At 38.1% G+C, this 15275-nt stretch overlaps 1 protein-coding gene across 3 annotated transcripts in view; it reads left to right on the forward strand.

Annotated features, from left to right (window-relative positions):
• LOC121886400 (double C2-like domain-containing protein alpha) overlaps positions 1–9613 on the forward strand; it is a 56870-nt gene extending 47257 nt beyond the window's left edge. For 2 of the 3 annotated variants that reach the window (XM_042396328.1, XM_042396327.1), the window contains exons 8-11: positions 736–935; positions 5484–5565; positions 5888–5984; positions 7948–9613. In XM_042396328.1, the coding sequence (XP_042252262.1) occupies positions 736–935; positions 5484–5565; positions 5888–5984; positions 7948–8084 (516 nt within the window). In that variant the 3' untranslated portion in view covers positions 8085–9613. The remainder of the gene's footprint in view (positions 1–735; positions 936–5483; positions 5566–5887; positions 5985–7947) is intronic. The other variant, XM_042396329.1, reaches the window with a different exon arrangement.
• The last annotated feature ends 5662 nt before the right edge of the window (positions 9614–15275 follow it).

Here is a 15275-nt window from a genome sequence, read left to right on the forward strand (position 1 = left end):
AGGATTAAACCTGCATTTATTGATTTTTTGACCACTTAGGGGCAGCGCAACAGGCTATAATAATCCCTGTTTAAAATTGATATGGGAACCATGTTAGCAAACAGTGGTTTATTTACACATCAAGCAGACAGAACAGCATTAGCATACAACTCCTGAGGGAAATATCTGGCTCATTGGTTTCTAAATACTCCACTATGTTCACCAGCTAGTCGCTAATTTTGTCTGACTGCAGTTTGGTGCTGGGCATACAGTGGGTTGTCAGAGCTTTTAGGCAGAAAAAAACTTCCTGCTGCAACTGAAAACAAGATGATGAGAGTGGTGAGAGTGAATAAAAACAGTAAAATTGCTCACGGAAAACCAAAACAAAGAGCTGAAAGATGCTAAAAGCTCTGTGAAGCTGAGGAGAGGAGAGATTTGGGTGATAATTCTGTGTGAGTTCATCACTAGTAGTGACCCATTTACATTACATAAAGTTATGTAATCTATTGGCAATATAAAAATATTGATTACAGCAGCTTTAAAGAACAACTTGAATATTATTGTTGCCTGTTGTATCAGTAGCTCATGATTCTTTGATGCATCATTTCCATTATATCTTTTATTATACTACTATTATTATACTATTATATTATTATATTATATTATTATTATATCCTTTAACTCTGGACCTTAAGTTACTAATCTTGTGGCTACACCTTTTTCCTGATTTCTGATCTCTCTCTCCCTCTTCTTTAGTGGGAGACTGAGCAGCAGAGAAGTCTAGAGGAGAGAGGCCGTTTGCTGCTCTGCCTGCAGTACCTTCCCCCGGCTGGTGATGGTAATGTGAAGGGCGAGAGCAAGGAGAGGGCTCGTGGTGGGCTGTGTGTGGGCGTCAAAAGATGCGCTCACCTGGCAGCCATGGATGTAAATGGCTACTCCGACCCCTACGTTAAAACGTAAGGATGACACCAAACTACTGACTGAAAGCCTTGGTATTTCTGTGTGGTGGTGTATTTGATTAAAAGGGGGCATAACATGCTTTTTGTGATTTTCTGTTATTATACCGCAAATGTCCCTGACTGACTGACTGACTGACTGACAGCTGATAAAAGCATTTGACCTATTTGCTTTCTAGTGATACTGTCTGTAAAATACTCACTGTAAATCTGAGTCTCTGCAGTACAAAATTAATTGATGCAGAAGCTCACTGTACATGCAGTACCAGCGCCTCTGTACAGAGATGCTATAACTGGGTGTTCTATTTTTGTTTTGGAAAAGCTGGAAAAGCTCGAAATGACGCAGAGGAATGACAGTCATTGTGGTGAAGGTTGGCGTTGTCACTGCATCGCCTGGTTTTCATAGACATTTGAGAAACCGTGAGTGCAGAGTAGTTGTTCTCTGGCAGCAGCCCACTGGTACACAGCAGGTGTTAGCAGGCAATCCACTTATTATGATTTTATATACTGTATGTGATACATTTTCCCCCCAGTTTTGGTACTTTCCCTCTTTGTAATATACACAGCTATGGACTATTGTAAAAAAAATATCAAATAATTCCTGGCTCTAATGTCTCCATAGCATTTTGATATATGACATAATTCCTTTTGGAAGATAAATGTTGGTCTCACAGATGAAATCCAATAATTGCAGCTGCCACATTAGTTTGTCTGAATGTAAAGTGAAGCTTCATATTTCTACTGGACAGAACAACACTACTGACTGTGGGGTTCTATATGTACAGATATCACCACATTTCAATAAATATAAATGTATTAAAACGAACACATTAGTCTATATTAAATTTTGTTTTATTTCATTAAGCTACATAACAGTTTGGATTTTTATTATAGCTACATTACAGACCGAATAACATAATTTACTGCATCTCTCTGTCAATGAGGTCATTTTTCTGTGAGAGAGAAAGTAGTGGGGTTTTGAGTTGAGATTATTTTGTCACAGTACAGTCATGTACAGCTTCTGCTGTCAGCAAGTATGCTGCTCTTCCAATTGCAGAATGATCATACTGCATCCTCCCGTCCTCGGAAGTTTGTACTCCTGAGTCGAACTTGCGAAGTCCGAATTACCAAGTATGCAATTCCGAACTTGGTGTTCTGAAGTCTGAACTTGGTATCACTTTGTGATGACGTCAGATTGTCCGTGCATGCCCACAAATGGCCATCTGTTCTGTAGCTCTTGTCGCTAAGGTTGTTGCTAAGGTTATTCCATGTGTTGTTTGTGTTGTCCGCTCGCATATTTTGGATCAGATTTGGGCTCGAACATGTGTGGATGTATTTGAGAAGTTTCCACTTTGAGTAAAGAACAACAAAAAGATGTCTAATCCTACTACTACTGTTAGTAGCCTCCTGAACCGCCGGAAGTCAGCGGAGGAGCAGCTTCCAGGAGCTGACCAATCAGAACAGAGTGGGCTCATCTGGAGGGAGGCCTTAAAGATACAGGAGCTAAAAAGCCTGTTTCAGACAGAGGCTGAACTGAGCGGCTTCATAAAGAGTCAGTTTAAGATAAATAAGGAGTTATTTGAACTGTAAATCATGCAAAGATGTTCCAGGAGAGCCCCAGAATATAAATATAGACCTGGAAATGTGCATGACACATCCCCTATAAATAAAATAGACATTACCTGAATGAAAAACAAATTATTCTTAATTAATTATCATAGCAAATGACATCAATACTAGCACACAATTGTACACATTAAAATTAAATTAAATAATGAATACACAATACCCAGCTAAGACTAATGGATTGACATTTCCCCGGCCTCATTTCAGAACAATTTTCACATGACCTACCAAGCACCAGTCTCCCTCTCCACCTTAATACCTGTGTGTGGTCTTAACTGGCCGTTAGCTCATATTGACCCCATGAATCACCTATCGTCGCCACTCATGAGTGATAGATGGCTTGAGTTAACACCGCATAAGGTAATAGTGATAGATGAGGGTGGCTTTCACACAAGTGGAAGTCATTGTGAAATATGTTACTCATTCATCAAGATAATGATAACTGTGTCTGTATTGACAGCCTTCAAAATGGATTGAAAGGCAGTGACATGATCTAACGTTATGGGCGTACTGTATCACGGAGGAGACAGAGGACTAAGGAAAACAGAGTTGGGTGCTATTGTTAGTGTCATGGAGGTCCTCTGGAGTTTCATTACTCACTGATGAAAGAAAAGCAATACTGTGTGTATCACTGTGCGTGTGTTTGTGTCTGTGCCAGAGAGGGCAGGAAGGTCCCTGTGTTGAATGATGCATTCTGACAGAAACTGGACAAATGTGCTTTAAAATCCCTCCCCTTCTTCACTCAGAGTTCTCCTGAGTGCTGGTTCTTGCTTTGAGATTGTTTCTGGAGTGAGTAAATCATACAACAACCCTCCATCACACACACACACACACACACACACACACACACACACACACAAATATCCACATATCAGATCATGGTCACTTTTGGGGACCATACATAGACTTACATCCATTTCCTGGAGATGTATCCTAACCCTAACCATAACCCTAATCTTAACCACTAACCCAAAAATCAGCTTTTCCCCAATTGGGGACATGGCACACACACACACACACACAGATAGGTATGCCACCATGCTTGTCTCACTTCAGTACACTCCAACCTGCTTTCCTCTTACCTGTCACGCGTCAAACTCAGGTTTTTTCCCTGCTTCTTTACATCCGCTGTACGTCTCTCACACATCCACAGTAATGCATCATGCACTTTGTTTCGTTTTGGATGCGTGATCACATCTTTGCCCTTTGGCAGGAGATTTTTCCCAGATGCTTTGTTGTGTCTAAGAGCGTGTGGGAACATACGCTCTCCAAGCTGTGGGTGGTGGGTGGAAAGCAAATGTGAATAGAGATTTAGCTGTGCTTCTTCCAGCTGGCTTAAAAATATCCTGAGAATTTAATGACAGCTTGCGGAGGGGATGCTGAGCTTTTTCAATCTGTGCTGTGTTGGTGAGGGAATAACTTATCAGTCCTCACACTCACACAGGGCTAGTTTAACAAATAATACATCAAACATTTAAAGGAATAGTTGAACAGTTTGAGGAAATTCGCTTCTTCACTTTCCTGCTGAGAGTTACACGAAGGGGAGACCTACAAATTCATTATAAATTTTTCAGTAGTACCTTTCTACTCCCCTTCCAAGTACACTCCTTGAGATGCACTACACTTCTCCCATTCCTGGAAACATTTCCTGTTGTCATCTTTTGTTTCCAGAGCCTCCTGTGTTTCTTCCTGGATGTTTTCCACGATTTTGAATCGTATCCCTTTCAGTTCCAATTTTAGTTTCACCAAGCTGTAGGCATATCCGAAAACTACACCCTACTCCTGTGCTATCTCTGGCTTCTGGGAATTTTTGGGCCCCTTTTTGTATGAGAAAATCAATACCGCTCTCATGTCTGTCTGTTTAGCTACAGCCAGCAGCCGGTTAGCATAGCTTAGAATAAGGACTGGAAACAGGGGGGAAAAGACAGCCTGGCCTTTCCCAAAGATAACCTCTGACTCTAACCTCATTAATTAACATGTTAAAATTTGTTCTTGGATAATGAAAACTGGAAACTGGAAATAGCTGAGTAAAGTCTGGCACATAATCCCTCAACATGTCATTTTTACACTGTACACAGTTTTTGTATGGATTAAACAAACGAGACGGTCTGCTAGCTTCATAACTAACTTCCGGTTAGGGTTAGGGCTAACCCTAAGTCTGTCATGTCTCATCCTGTCTTTAGGTTATGTTTTTGTTTTTCTTTCATTTAAAAAACATCATCATCATCATTTAGTTCTGCATTTCCTGTTTAATTTGGTATCTAACTCTCTTCTCGTTTCAGATCCATTTCCTGCCCTTGTGTGTTTCCCGCTCTTGTCTTCGTCATCATCCCCTAATGTCATCCACCTGTGTCTCATTACCCTCACTCTCCTTGTGTATGTAGTCTGTGTGATCCCTGCTCCCTGTGCCAGTTCGTCTTAGCCTCTTTCGCAAGTGTCCCAGCATTATTCTCCTTGTTATAGCCTTATAGTATTTTTTGACCCTGGATCTGTTTTTTGACTCTGCTTCTGCTTAGCCCTTTGTGTCTGGTTGCCTTCTTTGACTGCCTGCTTGTGTACTGAATCTGCCTAGTAAAGACTTTGTTTTGGAAACTGACTGTGTGAGTCGTGCTTTTGGTTCTAGCCCTGGCGTATCAGAAACTTTGTCAAAGTAGTTTAAAGTTTTCTCTAAATGACCTACAGTGAAAATGTCAATTACAAAGAAGTAAAACAGTTACAGGACAAGGAAAGCCATTGAATCTGTAATTCTCAGTAATTCTTGAGTGAACATTATGATTTTCTACATGCCTGAAATCACTTTGACCCTTAGATAGCCATTACTGGTATTTGCAGTTACCCTTATTATTCCTTCCAGCAGTGCTATGACTTGTGAATGATAATGGCCCGACTCTTGTGTGATTGTATCACATTCCTCTGTCTCAGGTACCTCAAGCCAGACGTTCACAAGAAATCCAAGCACAAAACAGCGGTCATAAAAAAGACTCTGAACCCAGAGTTTAATGAGGTAGACAACAATTAGTCGATTCATGTGTATGTGTGTGTGTGTGCGTGTGTGCATGTGTGTGTCTGTAGGAGCTAAATTGCGATGGTTGAATGTAAAGAGACAGCTCATTTAGACTCATATAGTCCTCAGAGACACAACACTGCATACAAGTTTCTGCAACCTTTTAGTGAGACAGCCAATTACAGTTTGCATATTTTTATCTATTGCCTCATTAGTGAGAGTTTTAGAGACGTATGGAAGAGGAGCAACATGTATATTTGATGTGATCATTTGACCTCAGCGCTTGCCCACTGCTCCCTTTTCTCTGTTTGTTTTCACCCAGGAGTTCTTCTATGAAATCTCCTTCTCAGAGTTAGCCACCAAGACGCTAGAGGTCACAGTGTGGGACTACGACCTGGGAAAGTCCAATGACTTCATAGGTGAGTACACTGGCAGCTAATCATTTCCTGTTGGTGATCTCTTGTGAATTGGTGGATTACTGATTAGCTGGCTGGCTACTTTAGCAGTCTAATAATAGTGTAGCTATGGCAGATGCTGCCAAAGATATTTTAAGATGTTCTCTATTATCTGCTGTCCTCCGAGTGCAGCACTGTGTGTAATTTGCAAGGTTTACTGCCAAAAGGGTAGGAAAATTAGATTTATACTATACTCACTCCAAGTGTGGGAATAAGTAATTACATTTACCCCTGTTCTTTCTTTTGAATAACTTTTTGTCTACTTCTACTTCCAAGGAGTCTTTTCAATTTCTGTTTCTCAAAATACAGTAATTAAAGATTAAGTCTGGTGTTTTTCTGTATTTATACTTTACTTTCCAACTTCCTCCGCCTGTCTGAGGCTCAACAGCAAGTCCGCTTGTTTCTATTGAATGATGTAAATCTTTAAAAATGGGAAACAAAATGTATGATTTCATTTTTAAAAAGGCAAAATTGTTTTCTAAAACTTCAGGACACTGAAGTTTTTAGCAAACATCACTTGAACAAGAGTATGTAGTGCGTTTGTTGGGGACTATTTCAATGGCGGATTAACACATGTTTGGTGCTCAAGTGACTCAGAATAAACAACAGTGCCCATGTTCATGGTAATTATGGACAATGATCAGTCAGTCAGTTACGACCAGAGGGGAAACCTGACTTTTTACTGTTTATTTTGCTTTTTAATTTCCACTTTTTCAACTTTAACTAATCCAATTTGAACTCAGCTTTCTGAGGGTATAAAAATCACATGCAATAATGATCCTCTTTCACATTTATTGCTATTACATTTAAAGATGCTGATTATCATCCATCTCTCAAATTGATTTCTGATAGCGTACAGACACTGTGACAAGCTTTTAAACACTGCTCAGCTCTATCTGATGGTCAAACGAGCACTTTTGTAATCATAAGACACAATTACTTAATTACTTACTGCATTTTATGCCTACTGGCATGTCAGGCAGCAACAAAGGATCTCTACTCCTGTCCGTTTAGGGCGAACTTTTGGATGGTACCTCAGGTCTCCTTCAGGGCTTTCAGTTCTCTCTCCACTGTTCAAAGCCAGGTTTCTTTGGGTTTTCCTCTCATACGCCTTCCTTCTGGTGTCCAGTGGCGGGGAATTCTTGTGATGTCATCCTCTTCTCTTCGCATGATGTGTCCAATCCATCTAGTAGTTACTAATTGGAGATGGTCTTAGGCCAGAGGATACGCAGGACTTTTCTGAGGCTCTGTGTGTGGAGTGTTGATGGCTTGGAGACACAATTACAGTCAAAGAAATTCAAGTGAAAACTCTGAATTAAATTTGGTGCAAAAAGTTTGCAAAGTAATTAAGAATTAATAAGGGTCATTAACACTTCAAAAATATGAGTTCTTTGAGTTTGCAATAAAAACAAACCGTATTTTATTTTTGCTCTGCTGTGAAATTAGGAAAATATTATTTTCAGCTTTTTGGGTCTCACAATGGATCTCGATTTATTTTCGAATTGAAATGTATTTTGGTCTGTAAGTAATAAGAAAACAATTAGGCCAAAAAACAACAAAAATGCAATTAACTTCAACAAAACAGTACAGCAGAAAACAAGACAGCCAAGAAGATTTTCTACAGACCAAAAATGCAACGTTTCTAATGTTTTGGCTATTTTCCATCAACAGACAAACTTCCAACACCAGACAAAAAAACAATATTCCTGCAGACTAGTGCCAACTTAACATTCAGATAATACGTTTTTTATGTGTTCAAGTGGTTCTTTTTAAACATTTTTTAACTAGCTGAGTTCCTGCTCCTCATTACTGCTCCATGAATTGTGGAACACAATGAACTCTTTTTTTTACATTAACCCTTTGTTTTTTAAACATGCTTATTCCCCTCAGGTCATATTCTCATATTTTCTGTGTCTGCACCGGTTAGGAGGTGTATCCTTAGGGTGTCACTCACAGGGAGAAACTCTGCAGCACTGGATAGACTGTCTGAAGAACAAAGGCAAGAAGGTGGAGCGCTGGCACACGCTCACCAACGAGCTGCCAGGATCCACGCTGCAGGAATGAACTGCACCTCTGCCACTGTACTGACACTGGTGAGAGACGGCCTGAAGACTCGGGACGAGAGACGCTTCATCGCATGCTCTGAGGATTTTCTGCATGACTATGAAGGATTCATATCCTACTTACTTTGTGTCATAAATGAGTTCATAATTCATAACAATACCCAAAGGGGTCACATTCAGAGATCAATACTGTAATCTTGGATCTAAATAGGCCTGATGCAAATCTGGGGAAACCATCCCCACCACAAAGCTAACAGTGTAAGAATTTTCATAATCATATTCATAGGGATCCATGTCCCTTTTGTAGATTTAATATCAATCTAAATGCTCCTCTGCACTGCTCTAAACTGGTCAAAGCTCAATCAACAAGAAAAATTGAAGTCATGCAAGAAAATATAATGAGGGAGAAAGTTGAATTATCCCGCAGTTCACCTCTCATGTCGGCCCTCATGTCAGGTTTGCTTGCTTTTATTAAATTTGGCCTGTTATTTTAATTAACCGCTGACATTAAAGATCCACCGTTACAACCATCTGTCTCACCAGGCACATACCTCTCCCTTGCAATAATGTTTTGCCTAATGCTTCCGAAGATTTCTAAGTGGTCTTAATACCGTCAGACATTTTGTATCTATTGATCTGATTGCCACTGGATTGCCTGCAGACAGCACAACCTAATAAGATAATTGGTTCTTCCATGTTAATGGTTTGTGTCAGTGATTTGCATGTGTGGTGTTGTTGGAGCAAACTTAAAATTCAAATATGTGCCACGCTCTGCTGCAGGATGAGGTGTTCATCATTGTGTTGTTCCCAGTTCCCCTGAGATGTGATGCTCTGATTAACTAAAGATATATTTTTTATTTATTTTTTTTATGCTGTTCACAGTTGTTTTGATGTATCAGCTCAAATATCACTGTGCCAGTTTCTTGTTGAAGACACGTTGTTGTTAACCTGATTTTGCTCCTTAATTTGTATGGATGAGAACAGTGAGAAGTTTCGGAGTAGGTTGTTTTCAGGAGGGCCGTGCATGGTCGTACTCTGACACAACGGTAAATGAAACCATCCGACTTTGTTTCTGAATTACAAATATGAATGGTGTAAAGAGTGCAGTGTTGTCTGTTGACTCTCCATAGCTGCTGCTTTATTTATGGACTGCATTAAACAAAGTGCAGGTTTTATCTGTGCTCAGTCCCATGTGGTAAAAGAGGCATGCTGAAAAATACCAGTGGTGTGCATATGTAAATATATATTGTGTTTCAATTGCATTGACTATTTGTCTTTTGGAAGTGTGCATGATTTTTTTTTTCATAAAACATTCATATTGATTTATTGTGTGCATCCCTGAATTTTTGTTGTATTTGCTCCAAGATCCCAAAAGCAGCCTCCCTGAAGCAGCTTCTTTGAAGATGTTTACACTCAGCCCAGTGGCCTTCTAATAAAGCCAATACTGCCACCTAGCTGCTGGGATTTGCAACTGCAGCCTCTTCTCTGACAGTAATATGAGCAACAGTGATCGATAAATGTGTCCAAAGAGCACAGAGGGGCACAGAGCACAACGTGCAAATACATGTATGTACATATATTTTAAATTAGAATCGAATAAAACAATAAATTTGGCAATAAAATAGAACAGAAGTAAAAGGAAAAACTATAATATATTTACAGGAATATACAGATACATATACATTATACATTATACAGAATATATATATATATATATATATATATATATATATATATATATATATATATATATATATATATATATATAATGTAATGTGCAAGTTATGGTGCAAAAACACTCAGTGGGTAGTGCAAAGGTATTCTATAGTAGTGTAAAGTATTTTTTAGGGCTCAAGAAGTCAGAATAAAATGAAAGTGTCAAAAATACAAGAAAAAAAAACTATATTCAAGTTGCTGAAATTTAATTATTCAAATTCTTATCTAAAAGTTCAAGTGCAGTCAAAAATCTGGTCGACCCACAACAAACCCACCACACATTCACCAAAATTCAACATGAAAAATTCAAACTTGACCCTTCTAGACTGATTGGACGGAGGTCTTCAGTCAGACTTGATTGAATTTCGATATCTGAAATTCACCAATCCAACTAGAGAAACCTGAGTTTTTGATTTGACTTGAATTTGAATACAGGTCGTTGGACACTCTTGATGCTTGAATTTTCTCTGTGAATTTGTGAACCGTAAAAAGAAAAAAAAAAACAGAAAATGTATTTTTTGCTCCACTTGTAATTATGTGATTCACCATATGGATTCAGAAAGTTTACTCAGTGCCATAAAGTCAGTGGTATTTAAATGTCAACATTAAGCAGTGATTACATTTCACACTTAACTACTTAGTTGCTTGTAAGAATCAAATTATTATTACTATGATTTGCTTCCACATGATTAACACAAAAAAGCATCGACATGTTAACACAGGGAAGTTTATATGAGCAGTACATATGTACAAGGTCTCCCTTGATCTCAGTGGGACTTACCTGATTAAATAAAGGTATAAAATTATTACTATTATATAAGATTGATCATTACAGTATATGTTTACCACAAAATTAAATGACAGTGAGGTCAGAGGTCAGCGTCAGGAAATCAAGATGTTTTTGGTAAACACGCTGCTGCCCAGTGTATGCCTGGATGGAGCCTCATGCTGTGAGGCTTACCTCGAGCTGACCGACTGTCTGACTCAGCGGCAGAGTCATGGACGTTGGCAAAGACGATTTTAGACAGAAAAGGAGGGTTCAGAAAAACACTTGATGCTCTTTGCAGCTGTGCAGTTTTCTGTTTATTGTGTATATCCTGAGTGGGAAAGAAATCAAAGACGGCTACTAATGTTTCATCCCAGTTTGTGCCTCTCTGTGTTCTTCTACTGTCCTCTGCAGATCCGTCAAACATGTTGAGATACTACAGTAATACTAATATTACATTAAATTTGAAAAGCAAAGCAAGATAGTAAAATGGATATTACACATACTCTATTTTTGGAACTAGAGAAAAGTCTTTGGTGTTGTGATTAGAAGCAATTTTGAAAGAGTTTATGTTTATGATACAGTCCAGGCAAAGAAGTAATAAAAGCACGGATGAGTCTTTGCAGATAAAAAGAAAATTATCTATACATTTTATGAAGCTGCAGGAATTAGGGGTTTGGACTGTTGATGTTGTGCAAAGATATAAAGAGTACTGTAAAATAAAATCATGAGAGGGTACACTGGAGGACATTAAACATTCAGTTTACAGCTTCTTTGAGGCAGATCTGCATCTCAAACAACACGAGAGATGCTCACCTAGTGATAAAGATCTTTAATTAAAAACAAAACGCGCAGTTAAACCTAAAAGCCGGACTCATCAGGACACAGCCTGCACTACAGCCCAACCCTGTGAGTAATGACCTTTATATAGCTCGTACAAGAGAAATGAAATGTCATAACATACTGTGCAACAAACTCATTTACTACTGAGTTTAATATAGCCATTAAAAGAATAATAGTAGTTATGTTTGCTCAGGGAGGATTAATCCAGCAGATTTCTGTGAAACCACAAACATTATTTAAACCCAGACCCCTGTCCTCTCTGCAGGGACCAGCGCTAACATCTGCCGACTGAGAAAACACATAACGGATAATGATGAGAGTCACTTGTGTAGAGTATCTGAGCAGCAACCATCTGGCTGTCTGTTGCTCTGAAAGGCTTTTGGCTTTCACTTTACAATTTGGTTACTTAATAATGTCATTACATAACAATGTCAAGATTGTCTATAACAAAATGTACTGAGCAGCTGCTGGTTTTTCTATTAAAACCACACATATTCACTTCAGCTAAAGTCATCTTCACATGGTCATTTCATAACAATAAAGCTGGCAGCAACAATCGAAATATTACAGTCATATTTCACCAAAGAGGGACAGAGCTCTGAATCCACACTGCGATGATGAGTAGTTTTCATTACAGAGACAATAATGAGCACATTACTGCCACCTAGCCAGGACTGTGATGGAAAGTTAAAGGTAGCAGCTGGCAGAGGAAGTGTAGCAGCAGAGCTGTGCAGTGATAACGGGTCAAATATGAGCCTGAAGCTCACATCCCAATTCAATTAAGCTACAATTATGTGAATATTATAAAGGTATTCACTGATAACCCAGTTTGTAGAGTTTGAATGATTTCAAGAAATGTCCTGCTCTTCTTACTTTAACATGATTATTAGTGTGGGATTTTTGTGGCAATTTACCGGGTAAAAAGTGCATTTAGTTAAGAATACACATGGAAATAAATAACTAAATAATTAATGTGTTGACAAAACAATCTCACCACAAGATCTATTTAGTCTGGAGCTTTCGATTGTGGCCCATGATCCACATCAACTGGAGTTTTCCCTGTTGTCTTAAAACTGTATATGTTCTTTGAGAGCACTTTAAAGATGGGAATGTAAAGTCCAAACAAGAGTAAATCCTAAGTTCTTAAACAAATCTGGAAATATGAAAACCTACAGTTCTATGACAGTATTGAGATTCTTCACTTAAGTCAAAGTACCAAAACAACAGTGTAGAAAAAGCTCTGTTACAAGTTAAAACTCTGCATTCAAAAGCATACTTTATGTAAAACAACAGAAGTGTTTTCAGTAAAATGGACATGAAGCATCACATGTTCAAGTCCTTGTTCTGCAGGAAAATGTCCCCTGTGACTGATGCATTGGAGAGTTTTACATCTTTGTGCCTTTGATGATTATTTAAATAAAACCAAGTGAGATGTTTAAAGGGGAAATGTGTCTTTAGTGAAACTGCAAACAACTCACACACAGCTGAAACTTGACAGGGAACCCCAACTAGACTGACTCAGAACCTCAGAACCTCTCAATTAATAAGTCTCTGAAGATGACAAACATATGGTGCTTTACGGAAAATTATTCACTGATGACAGACTGTATTAATTATTAATAATGTCAGTAAAGAAAAAACCCCAAATGTAAATAATGTTTGAAAACATCTGAGCCAAAGAAATATGATGATAACCTCACTTCATGTACACAGCAAAGCCATAAGAGTTCATTTAAAAACTGAATATCAACAGTCAACAACAGGTTTTTTTAAGCACATGTATAAATGATAAAGTTAATGATGCAAGTGTGAGCTGCAATTAAAGCATGTAAATGGAGATCAGCTGTGATTAAAGTTATAATAACCACCTGTGTGTTTCCTGCTATGATAAGTCAGAATGTCTGCCATGAAAAAGTTAGATTGTTAATTTAGAAACACAGTAAGACAGTTTTTGACAAATAAACTGTGAAAGTGTTTTTTCAATCAACGGTTTTCAGATAAAGTAATTGTCATTTTAAAAAAAAAAATCTGCCATCATAGAAAGTGGAGCGGATAATTTGTTGTGTCGACAGCAGCTGTGAAACTCTCTCATTAACTGGGAACTGCAGGCGGCTGAAACAGGATGGAGTCTGAAAAAAAAGAGCTAATAACACAGACTGATTGTTTGATGTGCAAACTTCCACAAGTATGTGATTCTATATATTTTTTTTAAAGTTAATTTTTCACCTTATAAGTCTCAAAAACAACTGAAAATCCACAACGACTGCTGCAACAACAACCAGACGCATTAATTCACACTGATTTTTTTCAGCCCCAGTTCTCTTTGCAAATTAATCAGGCGCTAATAGAAGAGCATCGCCACAGGTCAGTATATCTCATTATGCTGTGATTTCCTATGCAGACTGACAGGATGATCATGATGCATCCAAACACTGCCAAGCTGACTCACATCCTCTGTGTTTATGTGACCCAGCTGGATAATCCCTGACCCACTTACTGCATCTGGATGTGACTCTGGCTGGTATACTGATCCCCTTGTGAGCCTCCCTGTACTGTATGACTACTGTTAAATTAGCTGAGTGCAAAGAAAAAATATCTTTCGCTGTCAAAAATGTTAACATTGGTGAAGGAGATTTCTGCTGGTCTCAGATGTTGTGAGTGCTTTTGGATTTCTGCTAATGCAGTAGATTTATTCTGTGAACTCTGGACGCTCCCGTGTAAACACTAGTTTTTGTTTTTTTAGGGAATTGTGACGTGATTACTTTTTTATGCTGAATATAGCCATGTTTATGTATGTACAGTATAATTTCCTGTGTTCATTATTGCAACAGAGCTGTCACTTCACAGCTTTATATATTTCAATGGGACACATTTAAACATATTATAACCAAGCAGTTGTGATTTCTATTATGTTAAAATTACTGAAACAAAAGATTTTTTCACTATTAATTAACCTGCCAGTTATTCTCTCAATTAATAGATAAATCACTTGGTCTATAAAACATAACAAAACTGTGAACAGTGCCTTAGAGGCTGAGTTTATGTCCTCAAATAGCTTGTTTCTTCTCATCAATAGGTCCAGTATTCAATTTAATATAATGTAAGGCAAGTAAAAGCAGCAAAATGTCACATTTGGGAAGCTGGAACTTTGTAATGTTTGCCATTTTTCTTGAAAAATGACAATTGATTATCAAAATAGTTGTTGATTAATCTCCTGAAGATCAACGTATTGATTTACAGTACAATATAGTACAATATTAGTATATTAATAATATTATTAGCACAATATAGCCTTTAAATTTCATTCATTCATTCAAATTTTCATTTCCCGGCTAATTTGGATGCAAGAATCCACTTTAAAAACCAGATTTTTCTTCATTATATTCCCAAAAAAAAAGGAATTTTGCAAAATCACTGTTCTTATTATACGAGTTTGTGCAACCAATAGAAGGTTAAAAACTCCAGAGGAAATAATGAGTGATACTTTGCTTTGATTCCTCAGAAGTCATCTGAGGCTTTAGTTCTCATTACAACCTCCTACAGTGGATTTCCTTGGCTCCGGGCATCTCCCTTCAGCATTTTGCTCTTCCTGCTGTCTGCGCTTCACTCCCTGACAACAGCAGGCTCTTTCCATCCCTGCAGCTTACAAACCATCACAGCATGGAGAACTACATTAATACTTTCCTCTTGTTTTTTTTTTTTTGTTTTTTTGTTTTTGCTCTCATCTGCTAAATTACAAAACATAATCTCCTCAATGGCTAAAGCTCTCTGGACATCTCTCACTTATGACACTCACACAAAAACACAATCGCTTTAAATCTCCCACTGCTGCTGCTCTTTATCTGTTCAAAACAACACTGAAAACAC

This window comes from Thunnus maccoyii, chromosome 20 (assembly GCF_910596095.1).
Source record: "Thunnus maccoyii chromosome 20, fThuMac1.1, whole genome shotgun sequence".
NCBI lineage: Eukaryota > Metazoa > Chordata > Actinopteri > Scombriformes > Scombridae > Thunnus > Thunnus maccoyii.